Source organism: Telopea speciosissima, chromosome 5, assembly GCF_018873765.1.
Source record: "Telopea speciosissima isolate NSW1024214 ecotype Mountain lineage chromosome 5, Tspe_v1, whole genome shotgun sequence".
Lineage (NCBI taxonomy): Eukaryota > Viridiplantae > Streptophyta > Magnoliopsida > Proteales > Proteaceae > Telopea > Telopea speciosissima.
Genome location: NC_057920.1, coordinates 17,734,276 through 17,760,504, shown reverse-complemented (window position 1 = coordinate 17,760,504; position 26,229 = coordinate 17,734,276). Strand labels below are relative to the sequence as shown.

The following is a 26,229-nucleotide window of genomic DNA, read 5'->3' as shown; positions in this document are numbered from 1 at the left end:
GTGAGTCAGTTCATGCATGCTCCCAGGAGTGGACATCTGGATGCGGTTTATCACATCATTAGGTACTTGAAATCCTGCCCAGGAAAGGGTCTTCTATTTGCCAAGCATGACCATTTGAAGATCGAAGGTTACACACATGCTGATTGGGCTGGTTCAGTCTCTGACAGGAGATCTGCTTCTGGGTATTGTACTTTTGTGGGTGGTAATCTAGTTATATGGAGGAGCAAGAAATAACAAGTGGTAGCTAGATCCAGTGCGGAGGTAGAGTTTAGAGCCATGGCTCATGGAGTGTGAACTTATATGGCTGAAGAGACTGCTTCAAGACTTAAGTTTTGACACTGAAGGACCAATGAGACTTTATTATAATAACAAAGCTACTATAAGTATTGCCTACAATCCGGTTCAACATGATCGAACCAAACACATTGAAGTTGATCGACACTTCATCAAAGAGAAGCTGGATTCTGGTTGCATTTGTACTCCTTTTGTGAAGATAAGTGATCAAACAGCAAATATCGTCACCAAGGGTCTCATTCCTAGTCTATTTAGTACCTTATTATACAAGCTTGGAATGTATAACATTTATTCTCCAGCTTGAGGGGGAGTGTTGGAATTGTTAGAATATTTTTTAAGGGTAGTTCTGTCATTGTCTTGTTATAAGACATGACTAAGTTGTATTTCTTCGTTCTTTTTCTTATTTCCATTTCCCTCCCTAGGGAGGTCTGTGTAATTTATAGAAGTTAATTAATGAAGCTAACATGTGTGTTGAGACACTCAACACACACAATCGATTTCTCTCAACTCTTCTTTCTCTTCCTCTCTTCTTCCACCTTCTTCACTTCTCCTTCTTCTTCCTCTTACTATTAGACCTTGTTCCTTCACTAGAATCAACCCCCATCTAGTTTCTAACTTTAAATGCCATCTTGATCATTACATAAAGCCTTCAGCTTTAATGGAAGGGTTCATACAAGGGGGAAATGTCAACAGATGGGAGAGGATATGATTGATTTGGAGTTTGAAATTTGACAATGGCAAATCCAGGCTATTCCCTAGATATCAAACAATAGAGATTGACACATCACAATTTTACTTGACACAAGTAGGTAGAGCATCCATAGATTCCATAGTGGACATGCTGTCCAGCAAAAACTTTACCTTACTTCAGTTAACAAAAAATTGACATTAAAGTCCACAATTTCCTTCAGATAACTAAGAAATAATGTATAAAACTCAAGGAAATAAAGAAACATAACCAACTCTCAAGCTCGACTCTCTCTACCACCACCACCTCCACCACACGTGTCCGATTGACATGTTCTACCATCTTGCTTACATGGCTAAAATAGTGTTCTCAAATATGAGTAATGAAAACATGTGTAGGATGGCATTTTATGTAATTTGGTACAAACAGAAGATAAATGGGCATACCCAGTGCACAAGGCTCCCACCACTGCGGGGTTTGGGAAGGGTCCATAATGTATGCAGCCTTAACCCCACTTTGCGGAGGCTGTTTCCAGACTCAAACCTGTGACCACTTGGTGGCAATGGAGCAATGTTACCGTTACAAACAGAAGATATACTTCTGTTAATATGCATTCCATACATGTTTCTGTTCTTTTTTAGTACTAGAAATAAAAAAAAATTCCAGTTTTACCATACAACATTTTTTTTGCACAAAAGTATTCTAAATGAACAGAAACACAAAAAACCAAAACAAAACAAAACAAAAAAACAAATCAAAACAAAAGAAGGTATTTCCGACTCAGAAAAATACTCATTTGGAATAGAAAAATTGTCATACAGCCCCTTAATATCTAAATGTCACAAATCATTTAACCCAATTTATTTGCTAATTCAGTATTGGATGAAGGAGATTAATTCACCATTTGTAAGAGCCAAATATGATCCATACGTCGTAAGGAACAGTTGTAGCAGTATAGAATCATCAAATCACCAATGTATTATAGGCTTATTTATTTAATGGGCACAACAGGTCCCTTTTACATGGGACCCATGTCTGCCATGTGGCAGATTGGATGTGCCTTAAATTTTGAGGATAGGTAGACCCTTACTTAGGTCCCATGCTCACATCTCAACTTTTTCAGCCAAAACAGGAGAGTGCACAGTACTGGTTAGAATATGGTATACATGCCAATACACCCGGGGTGTATATGCGTGAATTTGAGCCTGAATGTATATCCAACAGTTCAAAATTGCCACATCATCCTAACACGTAGCAGGAATAAGGTCCCCTTGAGAGAAGCCCCTTTATACTGGACCAACTAAAGGCGAATTTGCCTTTTATGTAAATTGTCCCATTTCATTTCCATTTTAAAACTGTCGCTTGATGATCAATAAATTTAGCATTGGCATCAGTTGACTTCATCAAAAACCTAAAATTTTCAGTACTTCTTTTGGTGTTAATTTTTTGTTTTATTTAATAAAAATTTGGTGTCCTCTTGGGGATTTTGTGCTCCGCTTTTTTGGGTGTTGGGTGGTTGTGCGGCTGTTGTCCCCCTTGAGGATGGCTCCTTGGAGTTGCGTGTGTCTGTTTGTTGGTCTTTTGATTATGCTTGGGACTGGGAGGAGCTCTTCTCTCTCTTGAGATTATCCTTGAGATGGCCTTAGAGCTTACCTCGTCTGTTTGTATATATTTTTCTTTTTCTCTTTTCTAATAACTTGATTCTACATATCCAAAAAAAAATGGCACGTCTAATAGATCTGCATCACAAAGTCCACAAAGCATAATTGTAATCCAAAGCTTCTTCATAATCAATAACAGTTTATCTCATCTTGGAGAAGAGAAAAATAAGTAATTAAAAATTTTGAGTCAATATGGAGCATAGTCAGCCTATGCAAAACACATACTGGCACATACAGAACGGGAAAATTAATAACATACTGATAGAAGAAGCCAGCGAAAAAAAATGCCCTACACAAGCAAAGAAAACAAAAGGGTGCACAATACACAAACCCCACCCCCACCCGAATTTTTTTCGTGTACGGTTCCCTAGTTCCTCTCACAAGAGGAGGGTGGACCCCACCAGGGCAGACTGTTCGGTCAGGAGCTCCGGGTGGGTCCCACCCCCCTCTTGTGAGAGGAACTAGGGAACCGCACCGGTCAGGGAACCGTAGACGATAACGACTCCCCCCACCCCCCAAAAAAAAAAAATGAGAGATCATGCTCCAGCTCAAGATCTGGACTGCCCCCACACCTTTAAAGGTTTCTTTGTTTTTGTAATTGTTAAACCCTATCATGGATTATTAGTGCTTATATTGCTGCAAGTAGTATTTAGGTGTTCTATCTTTTCTCCTTAAGTAGCTTCTTTATTAGTCGAAAACTCTATCTCTCTAAATTAGATTTCCTTGCTGATTTACATTCCTAGTTCTGCTAGGAAACTGTGTAATCTGAATTCTATATAATGATATGAAGGGGGTGTTGTTCATCAAACCCAATTTAATTTGATTAAATTAATTAATTACATTTCTTATATTATGAGTTTGTTGTAATTGCAATACTTTGTGCAACAGCCCAAAAGTACCGCTTATTGTTCACGAAAATGGACAGACTTTGGCACTTTGTTCTAGGGTTGCCATATTGTATGTTTCCCAATAGCGATTGAATGGAAATATAAACACGAGGCACTTTAATGTGTTGAACATTGATCCATTTGAAATTCTTGATGATTTCAGTGCCGGTCGTTTTTGGCAATAGGAATTTCTGGTAGTTACTTTTTCTTATACCTGAGAGGCACTTACGGTTACGTTTATATTTTGTGCGTTTGTGGGGAGCCAATGATTGATGTCTACCGACAGGACAGACTATACATCGGCCACTCGGCGTACAAGGTATAAATGGTGATAGGGGTGACGCTAAACAAGGTTACAACTTACAACTAACTGTTTACGGAGAACATCCAAGTTAGTGAGTTATTAGACTGTGACTGATTGAAAACCTGGGGGTTGTTGTTTTGTAAAGAGTTTGCAAAAGCGATTTTACATTAGATTAAATAAATTTCAAAAGTGTTTTCAAATTGTTTTTGGTCCAATCACTGGTCATGACACTCCCTTAGTTAATTGCAATGGACCCGATTGCATGACGGTGATTTTTGTACCATGCTTACAAGTCCACTATACAAGGTCCCGCATACTTTTTAGATTACTTATATTATTATTCTATTCCTGTGTTGGCAGGTGCAGTGTATGAGTGTATGAATGTATGAAGTGCCAGTGGATGCCAGTGTGGGATGAAGACATTTGTTTGGTAAGTATTTTGGACAATGTATTGTGATAGTGAGGTGGTATGGGACACTTCATAGTTATTTTATATTGTTTAGAATATTTTATAATTATTTATGTATTATTTTATTATGATGATGTGGAAATTAATATTATATGCATATGAGATGGCATATTTTGATTGGTTATGATGAATAGTGCAAGGACGATGTGGCAAGCTTATGTTAATCAAGGTAATTATTAGTTGATTACTGTAATTAATATAGGTTAATCTTAATTAATGATGATTAGTGGTGTCTTAGAACGATTGGACCATATGTGTTAGTGTAGAGCTGCCATGTGGCGCATGGAGAGGATGAGGTGGTGGAACGGTTAGTAGCCACAAGGCATAGGGTGAGGTGTTAACTTGGTCCAGCCACTTTGTTTGACTAAGCTAGTGTTATGTCTCGGTTTGGTTTGGTTCGGTTCAAGTGAACCATAGGTCCCGCTATGGGTATGGGTGAATCCAAAGGATGAGGATGGACTTAGAGCTTGTTTATTTGGCAGCCACAAATGTAAGTAGTTGGTGGCTACAAATGGGTGGTGGTGGCCTAAGGAGGTTACAAACAAGAATGAGGAGGTTGCTGATTGACTAAGGAAAGAGAAATGAGAGAGAAGAGCTACCTACGTTGGTTTTTGCCGGTTTGTTGTGCTGAAACTAATTAAGACAAAAAAAGAGAAGAAAGGAAGAAGAAGGAGAAGGAATTAAGAGGAAGAGTTCCTCGGCCTCAGATTCAATTCTTTCTGGGTAAATATGTACTTCAAACTTTGGTGATCTGTGAAGATTTCACACTTCTCACCATAAAGATAATGATGCAAGACAATCTTGGACCGGGCCGACCCAACTGGTGTACTACATTGGACCGGGCCGACCCAACTGGTGTACTACATTGGACCGACCCAAACCCAGTTGAACCGGGTCAAGTTTGAGTGTTTGGATCTAGTAGGATTTTAGGAAGTTTATTTTATTTGGGAAATTATTATGTAATCTTTTATTTCAAGGTAGTTATTAGACACAGGGAAATTTCCAATTTGAGTTTTATTGGGTTTCTATTTTAGTTAGCCTGGTTTTAGTAAGTAATTAGGAGTCTTTATTTTTGGGTGTCTTTTATTTCTCTTTATATATGATGTAATTCCCCATCATTAGGGATATGCAAGAATAAATTAAAAGAAAAGTGAGTTTGTGCATGTGCACACCCCCGCCCCTTTCTTCTTCTCACGGCTTCTTCTCCTCCCCCCCTCTGATTTCTTCTCAGATTTCCCTTCTCCTCTTCCTCACTTGCAATTCTGAAATTCTGATTTCTTCCTAATTTCTCTCTTCTCCTTTTCTGTCCCCCATTATCTGGTATCAGAGCCGAAGGATCCCATCTTCTTCCTCCCTTGTGATCTCTCTTTTCCCCATTCTGTTCTTCTTCTTCCTACTTTTTTCTTTCCTAATTTCTTTTCTCTGCGGTTGTGACCGAATAACACCAGCAGCAACCCCCACCTTCCCTTTGATTCCCATAAAACCCCAAACCATTTGCCGTATCACCCATCATTGTCGCCATCATCACATTCTGTCTGTGACCTTTCAACCCCATCTTTCGTTCCCATATTTTAAAAAAAAAAAGGCTCGACTCTGTTGAAACAGAAATCGAACCAAAACCCAAACCCCATCTCATCCCTTCCCCACAGCAGCTTCCGCTGAATCCCCAACCCATCCTTTCGTTTCCCAGTTTCCCAACCCACAGTACTTCAGTAAAAAAAAAAAAACAAAACAAAACCAGAACACTCTCTCTCATCTTTTGCAACAACCCAACGCCCACTAAAACCCAGTCCCAACCCTTGTTCACAGAACCACCCTTACCAACTAAAAAAAAAAATTCACTGTTACTTCCAGCGACAGCCCTCACCACCTTCTTCCATTCCCCATGTGAATCGATTGAGCCCTTCCACTACTTTCGGTTCTGCCAGCAACAACCAGAACCCAAAAAAACCGTCTCAGAGAACGGAAGAAAGGCGAGAAACAGAGAAGCAGAGAATCAGAGTCGAAATAAAAGAAGACGTACCTGGTTTCTCCTGGATTTCCTCTTCCTTCCTCGCATCGCGCCCTCCACAGTCGCAACCGCCGCAACACCCCGTTGCTTTCCCTCTCTGGAGTAAAAGACTCCAAGTAGGAGATGGTAACCCCACCCACGATCCCACTTTTGTCTCTTTTCTTCATTTATTTTTATTTCCAAAACTACCCTCCCCCTTTTGTCCAATGCTAACTTACCCTTTATTTTCCTTTTATTCCAAGTATACCCCTCCATTTCTCACGTGTCATTCAGAATTTTAGTTGCATCTCCATAATTACAAATCTGCCATCCATTTAGCAATTTCAGTTTAATTACAATTCTGCCACCGTCCTTATAAACTTCATTGTATTTACAATTGTGCTATCAATGTTCTCCAAACCACCACGCAATCAAATTCTTTTAGTTACAATCCACCAGCCACTCTGTCCTATAACTGTGAAAGTGTTGCATCAAGTGTTTTCTCCTCATGGATTTGTTGAAAAGATCAAGATATTTCATCAGTCTGCTATTGTTTGTCAAGCTGTTGTCCAGTATCACTCACTCCTGAGTGCCATTTCAGCAAGGAATATTCTTCAAGGCCGTAATATTTATGATGATTGTTGTACACTGAACATTCAATTTTCATGCCTAAGTAAGGTACAATTGAACTACAAACAGTCAACGGGTTCCACGAACACAACCGTGCCTTCAGAACAGAAAGACAGGAAAAATATGATTGAAGCATCACCGACTGAATCACTTCCAGGAGATTCTATTGCGCTGACAGATGACTCTACTGACGATGCCTCTGTTGAAGAGATTCAAGTCGACAAAGTTGAAGCGCTAAAAGACTATCCGAATGGATTAACAAAAGTGGAAGAATAAATTGAAACTGGACGTGATGATCGAGAAGAGCTGAACGGCGCGATCAAGGTTGCAACTGAAGAACCGATCGATGGTCCGAATGCAGTGGCAAAACCCCACCATCAGATTCCAATCAAAATTATATCGTTTGTTGACGACCATCTAGAGATTGTAATGGCTGATCGGGAGATGTGTGGGATCACCGTCCCAACTAAGCTTTTGATCGTGGATGCTGATCAAGTGGTGCTAATCCTTTCCTTCTTTAAAACTCGTGGACAAGTTTTTCTCAACATCGGGCGAGTGGATGCAGGACAATCTTGGACCGGGCCAACCCAACTGGTGCACTACATTGGACCGACCCAATCCCAGTTGAACCGGGTCCAGTTTGAGTGTTTGGATCTAGTAGGATTTATGAAGTTTATTTTATTTGGGAAATTATTGTGTAATCTTTTATTTCAAGATAGTTATTAGACACATAGGGAAATTTCCAATTTGAGTTTTATTAGGTTTTTATTTTAGTTAGCCTGGTTTTAGTAAGTAATTAGGAGTCTTTATTTTTGGGTGCCTTTTATTTCTCTTTATAAATGATGTAATTCCCCATCGGTAGGGATATGCAAGAATGAATTAAAAGAAAAGTGAGTTTGTGTGTGTGCACAACCCCCCCCCCTTTCTTCTTCTTCTCACGGCTTCTTCTCCTCCCCCCCCCCCCCCCCGCCTTTCTGATTTCTTCTCAGATTTCTCCTCTTCTCTTTCCCCCCATTAGATAATGCCTCCAAATTTTCAAAGCAAAGATAACTACCGCCAATTCCAAATCATGAGTAGGGTAGTTTTGTTCATGTGGCTTCAACTGGCGAGAAGCATAAACTCTTACATTCCCATTCTGCATAAGTACACAACCCAAACCTTTCCTGGATGCATCACTATGTCACAAATTCTCTAAATCCTATAGGGATAGTTAATACTGGAGCAGTAACCAACCGCTGTTTCAATTCCTGGAAACTCTTTTCACAATCTTCGGTCCATTCAAACCGAACATTTTTTCTTGTTAATTGGGTCAGAGGAACTGCAATACTGGAGAACAATAAATCTCCTATATTGATGCAGGCATAGAGGCAGCAGTGGAGGGCGTGGAAGCCCAGACAACCACCCAAAGATCCTTGGAAGATCTGAGAGAATAAGAGCCCAAAGTGGCTAATTGGACACTGACTGCAATCAAGGATCCTTGCTTGGATGATTTGGTGTTGATTGCAATCAAGGATTGATTGGCTGATTTACAGTTGATTGCAATCAAGGATCCTTGCTTGGCTGATTTGGTGTTAATTGCAATCAAGGATTGGTTAGCTGATTTACAGTTGATTGCCTTCTAATCCTATCCTTAATTAGTTTTTACCTAATATGCTATGTTTTTATTTAGTATGTTCTTATTTTAGAAAAACTCAATCTTAGGCTTGGGGATTGAGATTGGGCTTTGGGAATCCTATAAAATGATCTACTGTAATAAGGAAAGGCAGATTATTGAATAATTGTTACAATTGGCCTCCATTGGAGTGTTTCCAAGGAACTTGCGAGTTCCATTTTCTGTGGGTTCAAGTGTTATTCTCCTCCCTTCCCCTACTTGATCCTACCCTTGGCACAAGGCTGCTCCATATACCCTACCAAACCCAAGAAACTTCGAATCTCAGTAACATTGGTTGGTCTGTTCCAATCTATCATTGCTTACACTTTGTTGGGATCTACTCATATACCATCCTTTGATACAACATGTTCCAGAAATACAATTCTGTCTAACCAAAATTCACATTTCTTAAACTTTGCAAACAGTTTCTTCTCCCTCAGAATCTACAATACAACTCTCAAATGCTCCTCGTGTTCTTCTGCACTTCTAGCGTACATCAAAACATCATCAATAAAAATAATAACAAACTGATCTAACACTTTCTGAAAACACGATTCATCATGTCCATAAAACCAACATAGGAGCATAAACTGCTAGTGCTATGTTTTGGTTTGGTTGGTTCAAGTGAACCATAGGTCCAGCCACGGGTTTAAGTGAACCCAAAGGATAACGATAGACTTAGAGCTTGTTTATTTGGCAGCCACGTATGTAAGTAGCTGGTAGCTACAAGGTGGTGGAGGTGGTGGCCTAAGGAGGTTACAAACAAGGAGGAGGCGGTCGCTAGTTGACTAAGGAAAGAGTAAAGGAGAGAGAAGAGCTACCTACGTTGGTTTTTGTTGGTTTGTGTTGCTGAAACTAATTAAGAAAAGAAAAGAGAAGAAGAAAGGAAGAAGAAGGAGAAGGATCCAAGAAGAAGAGCTCCTAGTAGGTAATAGAGGTTTAGAATTCTTCTACTCTAGCAGTTTATGCTCTTCTTGATGGATTATTGAATGGTTTATTTGCTATTATTATAGGATAGAGGAGTTGTGCTACTGAAATCAAGTATTGAAGAAGGATTGAGAGAGAAGGTTGAGATTTAAGAAGGGTTTAAAGGTTCATTAGAGTATTTCCAAAGGTATGTTCAATTAGATTTCTTAAAGTGATTTTGTTTTGAATTAAGGAGTTTTGATTGAGCTCAGTTGTGAGCTGAGATTTTAGTGTTTTGGATTTGATCGGACTGAAATTTCCTAACTGGCAGAATGACCTTTGCTCAGTCCGGATAGTGTAACACTTTCAATATAACTCAAAATGAGTTTATTCCTTTTGGATTAGAAAACAAACTCATGTATCGACAATTTGTATGGAAATATCTATCTTCTAATTCAGCTTAGAAAGTGATCAAAATAACGGTTCGAAATAGATGAATGTCATGAACCCTAAAGAACAATGTTGTGTTAATTCTGACCTCGGTCCACTACAACTGACATAACTCATTCTTTAAGAATCCAAATGACTTGATTCTTTTTGCTATAGTAAAAGACTCAAAATTCTACATTTTTCATTAAGATACATTCAACCCAAGTCTTGTGTAAGATATCCGAAAATGGCCTTGAACTAGAAGGTTCTGCAGGAACGATCTAACCATTTTAAATAATAAATTTTGTATTTGTAAGTGTAGTGGTAGGGTGTTTGATGCAGATTCATCATCCAAATGGGCTTATTTTATTAGGAATAAGTCTAGGGTTGGGTTATATACATGTTAGGCCTTTGATCCCATGGTTTTTCTATGTAATAAGCCACTTTTATGGGCCTAAAATATGGGTACTAAGGTTACATACGGGATTAGTAGTAGATTTCTTTTTATTTGGTTAGTGGTCATGTGATCACTCAAGTGATCATGTGACTTGGTCAAGTGATCATGTGACTTGGTCAAGTGGTCATGTGACTATTTAATTGTTATTTAAGTTGGGTTGGATTAGGACTCTATAAGTCCAGCTATATTTTGATTCTATTTCCTTTAGTATTTCAGTTTCCTAGTCAGTTTCAGTTTCCTAATCAGTTTAAGTAACCTTTTTTTTTTAAAGTGTGACAGTGCGGCATTGCTAGGTGGAGATGTCAACACCTGGCAGCTGCTGCATCCAACGGTCCATATCAATGAGATCGGACTGTTGGATCAGCCTTTCCTTTTTAGAGTAAGAGTCTATTTTTGAGTCTTTTATATAAGGTTGGAAGGTGGGCAAGCATTGAACACGAATTTTGATATTAATGAAAGTTTTTGCTGCTCTTCTTCTCCATTGAAGATTTTTGTCTTGTGTTTGATCAAGGCTGGTCGGATCGGTGTTTGATCCGATTGACACCTTGCGGTAGGAAACCAGGGTGGTTCGTTGGTGGGATTGGTGTTTGATCCAATCGACACCTTGCGGTGTGAAGCCCAGGTGGTTCTTTTGAAGCTCTCCTTCAAGTTCTCTGAAGATCTCTTTTAATTTTCAAAATCAAGACTCAAGAATCCTCTAACCAACTGAGCTGCCCTTGCAACAACAGTAAGAATCATCCCATCAATACCCATTCTTCTCCTAATCCTCCGAACCAGCCCAAAACCCTAATTTTCCCACCCATCTCTTGAAACCATCCCATCTCCCAAAATTCTTAACAAACCATTCAGCTAACAACACCTTCATATAATTGGATTGAGTATTCTCCTGCCCAATTGAAATACTCGAACCTAGCTGTTTTCCCATTACCCCATTCAAACCACAACATCCCTCCATCACTGAACACCATTCCCATAACCTAAATTGTTCACAGACCAAACCAGCCAGCAAAATCCCTCCTTTTTTAGTTCAAACTCTCCACACCTGCTCCTATAGCATTTGATCCAAACCCTAACCCTAATTTCACCAAAAGCCCTATTTTGACCTAGCCAATTCACCTGTTCATAACAGATCCTGGTTCACTAGCTCCTAGTTGGTCTCCTACCAATCTAGGACTACATTAGTGTTTTGCCAAGTGGACTTGGATCAGTAATAACCTTTAATGATAGTGATGTATTCCTATGTAGGAATCTTGTTTGTACAAGTGGCTTTTGAAGTTGTGAAGAGCGTTAATTACTTAGTACAGTATAGGTGAGTTGATGTACATAGTCAATGGTTATTGTATGAATTAGCATGTTAACAATAACAAGTTGACATGTATGTCTTGTATGATGAGTTGCATATGCTCACTTGAATATATTGTTATTGAATATGATGTACCGTTATGCATGAACAGGAATGCTATATGATTGAATGTTAACATACAAGTTGTTAATTGTGGATAATAACTGTGAGTGCATGATAATGAATGAATACCTCTTATAATGCTTGTGAGCTACATAAGGTAAGAATTGAATTGACCCTCACTTAGCAGGGGGGAGGAGTGAGGTATGTATATGTATTCCTCACTTAGTAGGGGGGAGGAGTGAGAGGTATACTAAGATGATATCTCATTTAGCAAGGGGGAGGAATGAAAACATGAGATACTTCTCAAAAGAAATGCGAAGAGGAAGTGGATGAAGTTATGCATTGTGCATACATTGCATTGTTTAAATTAATAATATACTATGGAATTGAAATCATAGTTATCAAGATGTCACCTAGGCGACGCCATGGCGTCTAGGCTCCTTGGTCGCCTTGGGCACCCTCCATGGCGGTGTCGCCTTGATTTTTGACCCTCTAAACCGTCACGGTTGCCTTCCCGCCTTGATAACTATGATTGAAATTGAACAATGTTATGCATATGAAGATATATTCTTGTATTGAAATAGCATGACTATGTATTGACACTCACTAAGCTCACCTCATATTGTATAATCTTTTAAGAAGATCCAAAGAAAAAAGATAAGGGGAAGGGTATTACCAAGGACAAACCTTAGATGTTTTCTTTTACTTTCTTTTTGGATCAGTTGTACTTGTAATATATGAAAATGTTTGTATAAAGGGCCAGACAAATGTTGTACTTACTTTATTAGGTAGTTTGAAATTTTGTAGCCATCAGATCTATTCCAGTGTCGTATGTATGTAAATAACCCTTTTATGAACTGTAAGTCTTCCGCTAGTATTGAACTTTGATGTTACGTGATGGAAGTTTCATTCCTTCTGATGTGTGTATGGTGTGTTTTACCCTGTGTTCGACTATGTCTGGTTAGTTTGGGGTCATTATACACTGTGGATGTTGGTTGTGGTGGGGAGAAAGGGCAATGAAAATATCTACCACAAGGGGTTTTCAGGTTACACCTTTTGTAAAGATGTCCTTTTGTGTAATTAAGGATAACTTAAAGGCTACCCTTTAGGATCACACCACTTGGCGCGATCTTATCCATTAAATTGTAATCTCTAAGATAGGTTTTCTCTATTTAAGAGAAGCTTGGCACAAACCTTAAATTGCACTAGCATTACAATTTTTGTTTTCAGAATGTTCTCTTAGAGAAGAGAAAGAGAGAACTTGAGAGAGAAAAGAAAGTCTTCTCCTACTATTGGAGTTGGTGCAATCAACGAAATTCGTGACCTCTTTCCTCTTTCTTTCTTCTTTTCTCTTTCTTTTTTCCTTTTATTTTCCATCTTTCATTTGTTTTTTCCAGTTTTTCACTTCTCATCTCTTTCCCCATCTCTTCGTTCCCCATGTACCAGTTTTTCACTTCTCATCTCTTTTCCTCATCTCTTCATTCCCCTTTTTCTGTGCTTAGACCTCAGTTTTTACTACTTTGTTTTCGTTGGATCCATTTAGCCGACCCCATTAAGTTGGGATAAGGCTGAGTTTATTGTTGTTGTTGTTGTTGTATCTAGTATCGAACCGCTTCCACTATATCTTTCAGGGGGGAGGCTAAAACTATCGGTTTCTAGTCTCCTTAGCAATCTCTCCGTTCTTCTTCTCTTCCATCATCTCTCTTGTGATTGCTGGTTTCAAATTCTGATATTGTAACAGTAATCATGACTGTCAAGTCCCCACTTCCAAGGTTTGCTAGCCCTGCCCCAACCATTATCTGTATTCTGTGTGCTCAGCTTTCTTCACATCTATACAGTAAGCAGTTTTTATACCATATCTTGCTCCGCTAAATATCCTTAATAGATTAAGGCATTGGTAATAGATGAGACCAAAATATTACTCCCAAAAAAAAAAAAAAATTTCTAAGTTGTAAAGCACCAAACCTGATGCTTGAAGAACAGCTCCAACAAGGGATATGTGGCAGAGGCATTCAGCTTATTCACAATGTGCAGAGCACGGCTAAGAAGAAAAGCATTATCATGATAACTGCATTTGCCATAGAAGAAAAATCTATCAGGGCATTTGGGTTCCATATTAATGTATGTAGGATATCTGATATAACAACATATTTCAACACATACAGAGATACCAGAATTTTATTTTCATGTTACTTATCATTAACATCCAATCACTGGCAATAACAAGAAATCCTAGATTGGGTAATGTAGCCTAGGTAGGACAAAGCCCACTAGGAACCAGGGGAAAAAGGGTTATGTAATAGGGCTGGCCGAATGGACAGATTTAGGTAATTAGGCCAAAAACTAGGGTTAGGGTTAGGGTTTCAAACTAGGGTTTATTTGGTATTGAAGTGCAGGTTTCTAGAAGTCTAATGGTATAAGTTGGATCGAATTTGGATGAGGTTGGAAATCTAGGGTTTCGGGTAGGATGCCTTATGAAAATGGACTGTTTGTGAGATCTAGGGTTTAGGGGCAGATTTTAGGAAAGGGGCTTATAGGGTAATATGCAGGTTTAGGGGATCCTAATGATGTAAAGAGGTTAGGGTTTGGATAGGTTTTCAAATTCTGCTGTAGGGGGCAGAATTAAGTTGCAGGTTTAATGGAGGTCGAATGTTGATGGGAGAAGGGGTATAGATCAGGTTTACATAGGAGAAAACAAAGTGCAGCAGGTTAACTTACTGTAATGCAGAAATAAGGCAGCAGCTTGAAGATTGATAGAGCCTCCTGACCTTCACAGTGCAAGGAGTCGCAGGAGTCCACCCACCCTTCACCACCTTGAGTCCACAAGGATGCAAGCTCGCAGAGGAGCAGAGGCAGCAGCACACAGGCAGCAATCTCAGATTGAAAACAAGGATTTTTTTATGCAGAAAAGTAGTGGGGGAGCCTGCCCACAATAGGTATATTTATAGTAAAAAAGAGGGGCCAAAGGGCCTTACAAATAGTCAGATTTGAACTAGGAATCCCAGTTCTAAATCCTAAATCCAATCCTAGTCAGATTAGGACTAATGGTTCCTAACCTGAATCCTAATAAAAAAAACATAAAAAACACAGCAGACTTATACTCTAAATAGGAGTATAAGTTTAAACCAACAAATAAACAAACCACTCATCCCTCTAAAATCGTGGAGGGGAATAACTAAGAAAATAAAAGGAAAAAAGACTGTTTTACCCTTACTAATTAAAACACTAAAAAAAACTAAAGGCTCCAACGAAATCAGCCTAGTCAAGGCTCTTCTTCTTCTTTCGCATGCTTGGACCTGCATCAGCTCTCCTCGGCTTAGAAACATTCATCTCCGATGAATGGGTGAATGCCATATAGCGATCATATAACTCCGGATCAAGCCTCTTGAAGTCATCAGCATGTATCCAAGTGCTGTCCTGACGTGGGCGACCTTTCCACTTGACAAGGAAAGAGTGGTAACCGGCGCCTTGACGAGTCGTCTTGTGCATATCATCCAGAACCTCTTCAATCACATCTTCCGTAGGTGGTTTCAGTTGGGGCAGCCGCAATATGTGCTCTGAATCACCATCATCTGAATGATGCCCCGTATACAGATATAGATCAGCCACGTTGAAAACATTGCTTATGCCCATATCATCAGGCAACTCTAGAACATAAGCATTAGGTCCAATACATTTCAGCACCGTGTATGGACCCATCTTCTTGGGATGGAGTTTACTGTTGACACCCGGTTGGTGTCTCTCTGGATTCACCCGTACCATGACCATGTCTCCAGGCTTGAATTATACGAACCGGCGATGCTTGTCGGCAGTGGACTTGTAGTGATCAGTACTGAGTGCAATCTTGCGTCGAACATCTGCATGCACTTCGGTGATATGGCGGATGAATTCATCTGCTTCAACACTTACCCGAGCTTGAGGGGGTAAGGGAATGAGATCCATCGGACGGCGAGGTTGTATCCCAAGGAGAATCTCGAAAGGAGTACGACCGGTGGTCCTGTTCACGGAGCTGTTGTATGCAAACTCAACAATGTCAAGGATAGAGGGCCACGTCTTCTCATAATCTCGGACCAAACACCGCAGCAAATTACCAAGGCTCCTGTTGACTCCTTCTGTCTGTCCGTCAGTCTGGGGATGGAATGCAGTAGCAAACAAAAGCTTGGTGTTTGTCTTCAGCCATAGAGTCTTCCAGAAATAACTCATAAATTTCATGTCACGATCGGATACGATAATACTGGGTAACCCATTGATACGAACAATCTCCTTGAAGAACAGTTTGGCAATGTGGGAAGCATCAAGTGTTCTTCGACAAGGAATGAACTGAGACATCTTGGTGAATCTGTCAACCACCACCATAATGGAGTCAAATCTTTCTTTAGTAGGGGGTAGACCAAGTACGAAATCCATACTGAGATCAATCCATGGCTGGTGAGGGATCGGCAGTGGTGAATAGAGGCCAGTGTTTTACTAAGTACCTTTAGCTAGTTGACAAACTCGACACCTCCGGATTACATGCTCAACATCTTTGGCCAAATGAGGCCAATAGTACCGATCAGTCACCTGCAAGATGGTCTTATCCTTCCCGAAGTGTCCTCCTAAACCTCCTCCATGTAACTACCTGATAATATGGTGTCGTAAGGACGAATCGGGAATGCACAGCCGGGTTCCTAAGAACAAATAACCATCATGTAATGAATACTTAGGGTGCTGTCCACCCTGCTTTAAATCAGCATATAGGACTTGAAAGTCCTTGTCACTAGCATACTCTTCTCTGATCTGCTCGATGCTAAGTGCATGGGCTGAGAAAGTGCTCAAAGTCAGGACTTTTCTACTCAGTGCATCAGCCACTGTATTTTCCTTTCCTGACTTGTATTTGAGGGCAAAGTTGAAATCCTGTAAGTATGCAACCCATTTAGCATGCCTGGTGCTAATGGACTTCAGTGAGTGGAGGTGCTTGAGTGCCTCATGATCAGTGTATAGGACAAATTCTTTGCCAATAAGGTAGTGCCTCCAATGCCGTAAGACCTGAACAACAGCATAAAGCTCTATATCATAAGTAGAGTACCGAGTCTTGGCATCATTAAGTTTCTCACTGTAGAATGTAATAGGATGCCCATTCTGCATAAGAACTCCGCCTAAGCCAACATGGGAAGCATCAGTAGCAACTTCGAAAATATGGTCAAAGTTGGGCAGGCGTAGTATTGGAGCTTCAGTCATCTTCTTCTTAATCACCTGGAAAGCTTTGTGAGCTGCTGCTGTCCATTCAACTTACCCTTGTTCTGCTTGGTGCATTCGGTTATGGGTGCCATGATGGCACTAAAATTGCAAATGAATCGCCCGTAAAAGGAAGCCAAGCCGTGGAAACTCCATGCTTCAGTGAATGTCGTCGGAATAGGCCATTCAACAATGCTTCGAACCTTTTCCGGATCAGCCTCAACACCCTTTGATGAGATGATAAAGCCAAGGAAAACAACCTTGGGCAGCATGAAGGAGCAATTCTTTAAATTGATAAACAAGGATTTTTTTATGCAGAAAAGTAGTGGGGGAGCCTGCCCACGATAGGTATATTTATAGTAAAAAAGAGGGGCCAAAGGGCCTTACAAATAGTCAGATTTGAACTAGGAATCCCAGTTCTAAATCCTAAATCCAATCCTAGTCAGATTAGGACTAATGGTTCCTAACCTGAATCCTAATAAAAAAAACATAAAAAACACAGCAGACTTATACTCTAAATAGGAGTATAAGTTTAAACAAACAAATAAACAAACCACTCATCCCTCTAAAATCGTGGAGAGGAATAACTAAGAAAATAAAAGGTAAAAAGACTGTTTTACCCTTACTAATTAAAACACTAAAAAAAACTAAAGGCTCCAATGAAATCAGCCTAGTCAAGGCTCTTCTTCTTTCGCATGCTTGGACCTGCATCATTGGGTAACACCAAGCTTTAAAGCTGGCAAGCAGATCGTATCAGTGGACATAAAAGTAACATAGACTTGGGATCATCAGTTGCAATACTGGAGTGAGAAATTCCTCCTTCCTTTGGAGGTTGGAGCCTACATGGCTTTGAGAGATTCAGACCAGTGCCTCTCAGGTTATCCACCAATCCATCATTTATCCCCGGTTATCTTTACCTAGTGACTGGTTGTTGAATTCAGCTTCCAACTGTGGAAATAGTTTTTTTTTTTTTTTTTTTTTTTTTTTTTTAAATCTTTCTATTGGTTCTCCAGTTTGGGCAGCATCAACAGATCATGGAGTCAAGGACCCACCAGTACAGTACTCAATAAACAATCAGAATAACTGATAATTCCATGGTTTCACAATGAAGACTGCAGAGACTATAGCTTCCCTGAAGTTATCATACAAAGACAAGCAAAAACTAAAGATCGCCTAAGGAGAAGGTAAGGTGATTTACGATTGAACTCTAGGCTATTTGAAAAGGGAATTCTTTGCTGTTCGACCAACTTAAGATAATAGGAGCAAATCAAATTCAGTCCCTCTCCAGGAGTTGAATTGACACTCATATTGAATCCCATGTGTGCACTGTGCACAACACTACTACCTAAATCAGCAGTTATTTCAAGATGCAAAAATTATTTGGATACCTTAACAATCATAAGCCAGAGTATAAACCATATAACCCAAATAGAACTCGATAATTGTTTACATAAACTAACAAGAGAATCAAAAGCGCGCACACACACACACACACAAAAAAAGAGGGTTTATTATAGAAAATCTATATCTAACAACTAAACAACCCAAAACCAATGACCCTAATTGATAACGTTTTCTGGTGTCTTCTTGAAAAAACAGAAAATCCTTATTTGATTGTTTTTGTTTTTCTATTTTCGTTCTCATAAGAGACATGTTTGATAAGGCTTTCTTTTGTAGTTTTGTTTTCTACAATAGGTTTTCTGCTTTTCTGTTTTCTTCTCTCTAAATTTTGAATTTTTGTTTTCACTCAAAGACGATAGAGACCATAGCGCTAGAGATGCTGCATGGCTGTTGGAATGCATCCTTTGACATCCCATTTTGTGCATAATTAACATGGCATTCCAAGCACCAATTTCTGTTGATATCAATAGCCCATCATGAAGGCAGCCCAGAGGCTGACAAATCCGATGATCATAAAGTGACCATTTGAATCAGCAAATTCTCCTCATCACTGATTTCTGGTCCATCCATAAAAGATGGTCCAGTCTCCAGTCTCTCCACCATCCTTCCCATTTTGTTAAGTCACCATTTAATCAACAACCTTGAGAGTACCCACGCAATTCCATCTCTCTAGTCTCAACTTTCAATTACAAACACAAAAATCCACTCTTCCCTGGGGGGAGGGGGGCGGAGGGGTGGTCATTTGATCCCTCTCCTTATTCACTTGCTGACACTAGCCTCACCTTCTCTGTGTGTGCCAACAGAGAAGAGAAACAGAAAATGCCGAATTTGCTGGGCAAGAATCTTCTTAAAGTGCAAACAACTAGTGACAACACAATCTCCTCGAACGCCGCTGGTTATGAGTGAACGTGAGCGCAGCACAGAGACAAGAGAGTGTCATGCGGGACAGAATATGAGAGGGGAAATCTGAGAAGAAATCAGAGGGGGGGGAGAAGAAGCCGTGAGAAGAAGAAGGGGGGGTGTGCACACGCACAAACTCACTTTTCTTGTAATTCATTCTTGCATATCTCTAATGATGGGGAATTACATCATATATAAAGAAAAATAAAAGGCACCCAAAATTAGAGACTCCTAATTACTTACTAAAACCAGGCTCACTAAAATAGAAACCCAATAAAACTCAAATTGGAAATTTCCCTATGTGTCTAATAACTACCTTAAAATAAAATATTACATAATAATTTCCCAAATAAAATAAACTTCCTAAAATCCTACTAGATCCAAACACTCAAAGGTTTGGGTCGGTCCAATGTAGTACACCAGCTGGGTCAGCCCAGTCCAAGATTGTCCTGCATCAACTCGCCCGATGTTGAGAAAAACTCGTCCACGAGTTTTAAAGAAGGAAAGGATCAGCACCACTTGATCAGCATCCACGATCAAAAGCTTAGTTGGGAAGGTGATCCGGCACATCTCCCGATGGTCATCAACAAATGATATGACTTTGATTGGAATATGACCATGGGGTTTTGCCACTGTAATCGGACCATTGATCGGTTCCACGGCTGCAATCTTGATCAGATCGTTCAGCTCCACCTTTTCTTAAATGACTATCGACACCATCACGTCCATCAATGGTGGCTTGCCTTTTGGCTCTTCAGAGACATCTTCAGTAGAGTTTTCCGTCAGTGCATTAGAATAACATGGAAGTGATTCAGTCGGTGATGCCTCCATCACAATTTTCCTGTCTTTTTGTACTAAAGGCACGGATGTGTTCTTGAAACCCTTTGACTGTCTGTAGTTCAATTGTACCTCACTTAGGCATGAAAATTGAATGTCCAATGTACAACAATAATCATAAACACGACGCCCTTGAAGAGCATTTCTTGCTAAAACGGCCCTCAGAAGTGACTAATACTGGATAAGGGCTTGAGAACTAGCAGACTTGTGAAATGTTGTCATGATCTTTTCCACAAATCTATAAAGAGAAAATACCTTATGCAGTGCTTCCACCGTTACAGGACATAATAGGTGATGGATTGTAACCAAGAGAATTCGGTTGCATTGTATCTGAGTCCTACTATTGGTCAATTCCCATAAATATGGTGAGGTGTAGAACATTGATGGCACAATGTAAATACAATGGGATTTATGATATCAATGACAAAATTGTAATTTATTGGGCTGAAAACTAAAGAGAGAAAAAGAAGTGTGGTGTAATGGACGGTGGGGAGGGGTAAACTTGGAAACTACTAAAAAGTAGAATATGAATAGAAGGGAAAGGAGCATTAGAGGGGTATAATGGGAAGATAAAAAAAAAAAAAACAAGAATCGATAAAGGAAGTGCAAAACAGAATTATATTAGAGAGGGGTTAAATCTGGAAATAAGACCTAAATAAAATAACGAAATAACAAGGAAGAATAAGGGGTAATCTTGGAACAAAAAGAAAATAAAGGGTAAGTTAGAATTTGACAAAAGGGGAAAGGCGGTTTAGGAAATAAAAAATAAATAAAGAATAGAGACAAAAAGTGGGATCGTGGGTGGGGTTACCGTCTCCTACTAGAAGTCTGATTCTGTCGAACTAGAGAGGAAGAATGGAGGAAGGCGCTGCGAGGAAGGAGGGGCTTCATGACTTCGATGGATGACATCGGTGCGAGGGAGCTGATCGACTGTGGGGAGTTGAATCGTGGAAGGAGGACTTCGAACCAGGTATGTGCCTCTTTTTTTTTTTTGGCTTCTCTTCTTGATTCTTCTGTTTTTTTTTTTCTGTTTCTTCTTCTCTTCTTGCTTGCTTCTTCTGTTTTTTTTTTCTGGTTCTGGTGGAATCAAGAAGGTGGGTGATGGTGGGTTGGGGATTATGCTCAGGGAATCAAAAGGGATGGGATTGGGGTTTAGGTTTTCGAATCGACCTCTGTTTCCACAGAGATGAACTCCTTTTTCTTTTTTTTTTGTCGGTCACAGATGGGAAATGAAAGGATGGGTTGGGGGTTCAGCGGAAGTTGTTGTGGGGAAGGGATGAGATGGGGGTTGGGCTTGGTGGTATGGTTGCTGTTGAAGTTCGGTCACAACTGCAGCGAAGAGGAAATAGAAGGACGAAGAATAGAATGGGGAAAAGTGAGAATGAGGAAATAGCATGGAAGAGAGACCGAGAGGATGAAGAATCAGAGAGAGAGAGAGAGAGAGAGGGAAAGAGATTCACCCAGGTTTGGGCTCTGATACCAGATAATGGGGGACAGAATAGGAGAGGGGAAATCTGAGAAGAAATCCGAGGGGGGGGGAGAAGAAGAAAGGGAGGGTGCACACGCACAAACTCACTTTTCTTTTAATTCATTGTTGCATATCTCTAATGATGGGGAATTACATCATATATAAAGAGAAATAAAAGGCACCCAAAATTAAAGACTCCTAATTACTTACTAAAACCAGGTTAACTAAAATAGAAACCCAATAAAACTCAAATTGAAAATTTCCCTATGTGTCTAATAACTACCTTAAAATAAAAGATTACATAATAATTTCCCAAATAAAATAAACTTCCTAAAATCCTACTAGATCCAAACACTCAAACTGGACCCGGTTCAACTGGGTTTGGGTCGGTCCAATGTAGGACACCAGTTGAGTCGGCCCAGTCCAAGATTGTCCTGCATCAGAGTGTGAAGCAAAATTTCAGAAAGAAGCCTATAATCCCCATTCCAGACTTCCAGTTAGACTTAATTTCAAGTCCCCAACGAGTTATATGGATCATGGCCTTAGTCTTTATGGGTTTTCTAACCCCAACCTTTGGGTGATTAGATAGCCATTATTTGGTCTCAGCTATGGCTGAACCCAGTTCAAGGAACTCTGATCCGACAATCTTTCAAGAATCACTCAACCAGATCACTAATAAGTTCAGCCAGTTGTCAGATCACATGACTGTTATGGAGCAAAAGTTTGAGTCAATTTTTTCCTCTACATATGATAATTCTGAGCATCCCAGACCTAATGAAGGATTGCCAACCCATTATACCTTAAATACCATTAAAATTATGGGTCAGAGGGTTCCTACACCTCAACCTTCTTTTAAGGACCTCATATGAGCAAATTTGATGGTAATAATGGTGTACCTAATCGGCACACTGCTGACTCCCAAAAGGTTAAGCTAGAGTTGAAAGAGTACAATGGGAAATTTGACCCACAAGTGTTCTACGACTGGCTAACCTCTTTAGATAACTATTTTGATTCGTATGACTTGACAGAGCCAAGGAAACTGAAGTTAGCTCGAGCCAAGTTGATTGGACCAGCAAGAGAGTGGTGGAACAAACAAGAACGGAGGTTACACACACGAGGTACAACACCCACCACATGGGACGAGATGAAAAAAGAGCTAAAGAGAAAGTACCTCCCTCAGACCTTCTGGACACATCTGCATGACCAACTAAATTCTGCACGGCAAGGCACCTCTATGCAGCTGGGTATATGGAACAATTTAACTCGTTTCACATACAGAAATCAAAGAGAATGAAGCACAACTTTTGTCTCAATTCAAGCAGGGGTTACGACAAAAAATTTGAAGGGAGATTGGTGTCGTCGATATCTGACTTACAAGATTGCTTTCAAAAGGCATTATGAGTTGAGGAATTATTAAAGCCCCCAGTGAGGTGAGTCAGTTTTCAAGCCGGGGGAGAACAAAAACACCACGAGCACCTACTAGGCCTACAGGGTTCACGAGTAGACCAAGTAAGACACCTACAGCCACATATAAGGGCAAGGCATTAATGAACAGTGGTGGTGAGACCAAGTTGCTACAATTGCAATAAATATGGACCCTTTGTCAAATTGTGCCCTCAACGGTAAAAGAATACAAATACAATTGTAGCAACTATTGAGGCCAACGAGGAGACAGGCACATCATTCACAATAGAGGAGGACAATTATGACAGACACCAAGGAACTTGGTACTACAATAGAGGCTAAGACTACAGATTAAGAAGTTGAAGATACAATTGCAGACTCCACGGGCACATCATTCATATGATGTCGATCGTGAAGTTGAGCATATTGAATTCGTGATTCCACCAAAATTATTTGAAGAAGAGACCCATAACTTGAGGATTTCATTCTTAACATCCGTGATCTACCCGAGTTCTGTTGTCGTGTACCTCACGAAGCTGATTCCTCAATTTTACAAAACTCAAGGTTGAATTTTTAAAGCCGGGGAGAACTGATGCAGAATTCCAGTAAGAAGAGAAGAAGAACCTATTATTTTGGATTGGGTTCAATTTTCTAGGTCCAGCTGAACCTATGGTTCAAGATTGGTTCATGCTAAACTTAATTTCAAGTCCCCTATGAGTTATATGGGTCATGGGCTTAGTATATATGGGTTTTCTAACCCCAGCCTAGGGGTGATTAGATAGACACTATTTGGTATTAGATCTATGGCTGAACCCAGTTCAAGGAACTTTGATCCAACCAAATTAAGAGAGAGAGAGAGTGTGTGTGTGTGTGTGAGAGAGAGTAAACTGAGTTGTGTTTTGATTGGGGAAGTCGAGCATGAGAATAATCAGAAGATAGGAGGGTCAAACCAAACACTGCATTACTTTGTTTATGATTTGAATGTTAAAAACAGAAACATAATTCTACTTAAAAGTAGCACAGAAGAAAGAAATTGTTTTCAAAACCTATATTTTTCTGAATTGGAAAAGCAGGTATTTTCTGTTTCCAAAAACAGGAAAGTTGTAAGCAATTGTTCAGAACAAAGGGCTTATAAATATGTTTTTCACCATAAAAAAAAACATTTTCCTGCTTTACAAAACAGAAAACAGTTTCTGAAAACGTTATCACATCAGAAAGAGGACAAAAGAAAGCAGAGGGAATGACAAAATCCCCAACAGCCCCCCCCCCCCCTCTTGAAAAAACAGTCCTAAATAGAAGGGGTATTTTCAAACTACTATCCACCGAAACTAAACTTAGAGTTAAATAGACCCACAATGGTCTGAACGAAAAAGAATTTGATGTCAGACCTCGATCCCCAACCCCAAACCCCCCCCCCCCCCCCAAAAAAAAAAACTCTGAATAAGAAAAAACATTCTTGAACAATTTTGATTAACTCTTTTTTCTTAATTGTTTCTAATGCAAAAGTTGAGGAAAAAAGAGGAATAACAAAACAACATTTTTCTCCCCATCAGATTCGCTTTGAAATTTTTTGACATAAATAAAGAAGTGAACCAAATGTTCATCAAATCATAGAACATTACATTCTCTTCTTCTCATCCTTTTCCGTTGGTTGGGGCTGGAGAGGGGTACTACAATTCAATTTCACGAGAGGCAACAAAATCCGAACGGGTATCCAAATCAACAAACTTAAGAGCTAATTGCATATTCCAGTCACACAAATAAAAATAAATAAAGGAGAAAAATATAAGAAATTATTGTAGTTCGGCATTCCATATTTAAAATAACAAACAAACACACTACATTCAATGAAGTCCATATTAGCAGATAAGAACAAGAATTACTCAATTTTAGACAAAGAAGACATGCAAGGGAGACAGACTCACGGTAACGCGAAGGGATGAACGATAAGTGAAAGTTGAGGGCCGTAGTACTCGACAACCCGTTTCAGATCAGGCCAAGCGTCCTTGCTATCCGGGCAGACCGGGTCGAAGAATGCTTCGATCAATATCGTATCTGCATGATCAGGTAGATTGTTCTCGTACACGAACCCATCAAACCTGGCGGGAATAGAGCCCTGCGCGTGGATCGTCCATATAGAGAGATTGAAGACGAAAAGGAATGCTGAAAGAATTAGTAATCCTTGCTTCGGTTGCAGAATCTCCATCTCTATTGTTCTTCTGCTGCTCCTCCGAAGATCAGAACTTGAGGGTCGACTCTAGCAGGAAACAGTCAAAAGAAGTAATAAGCTTAAGAGCAGTACTTGACGATGGAAGAGGCCAGAACGTGAGCGCACGTGAACCCATCTCCGAAAAAGTGCCAGGCTCAGGTGGCACACTTTGACTGCCTTACCCCTGCTCAGGGCAAGGCGCTTGGGCAAGGATAAGGTGGTCAAAGCGTGCCACCTTGAGCCTGGCACTGCACTGCTCGGGCAAGGTGTTTGGGTAGAGGTAAGGCAGTCAAAGCGCGTTGCCTTGAGTCTGACATTACACATGCAGCCCAACTGCCCAGATGCACAAGATCCAGGTCCGCCCATCTTGGCCATTGGATCGTTGTCACAGCCATAATGAACAGTGAGACAGATGCATCGAAATTGGTTCTCTGTTTAGCAAATTTATCATAGACTATAAGCCTAAGGCGTCTCTACACCTACTCACATACAAATATTGAGAAGGGGCCATGGGATCGCTGCCAGGTTGTGTGGAGAGAGCATACGGTGGCATCCAACAAGGTTGGGATTTTTCATTTTAGAGGGTGGCTGGTCATTTCACCCTTCTTATGTTTGGGCGTCGACACCATGCAGCTTGACAGCCTTATTAAAAATACTTTTGTGTGAGCAGTCTCTATGGGATGGCCCCTGTGTCAGACTTAGAGGAGTACAAATGACCACCATGCCCCTTTGATTCCCCCTATTTTATGTCCACATGTGCGCTCCCATTGCCCGAGGCATAGGTACACAGGCCACACTCCCGAACATGCATTTTTCTTAATATTTTATTATATTTTCTCTTTTCATGAAAAATGAATGAAAAAGACTTATGTGAGTATACGTAAATGAATGAAAAAGACTTATGTGAGTATACGTAAGACATCTTACGTTCAAAGAACTCTTTCTCGTGAGCTATATAATTATAGAGGGAAATTTTTGCGGCTACAGTTATGGCAGACACGTTTCTGTCACAAGGCTAGCAACCA

General features: G+C 40.0%; 1 protein-coding gene across 2 annotated transcripts in view; it reads right to left on the bottom strand.

The window, feature by feature from the left end:
* The window catches only part of LOC122660838, a 79,381-nt gene extending 54,106 nt beyond the window's left edge, over window positions 1-25,275 (bottom strand). The window contains exons 1-2 of one of the 2 annotated variants that reach the window (XM_043856084.1): window positions 24,921-25,275; window positions 13,737-13,839 (exon numbers count right to left, since the gene is read on the bottom strand). In XM_043856084.1, coding sequence (XP_043712019.1) covers window positions 13,737-13,839; window positions 24,921-25,201 — 384 coding nt within the window. In that variant the 5' untranslated portion in view covers window positions 25,202-25,275. The remainder of the gene's footprint in view (window positions 1-13,736; window positions 13,840-24,920) is intronic. The other variant, XM_043856085.1, reaches the window with a different exon arrangement.
* Window positions 25,276-26,229: the final 954 nt, after the last annotated feature.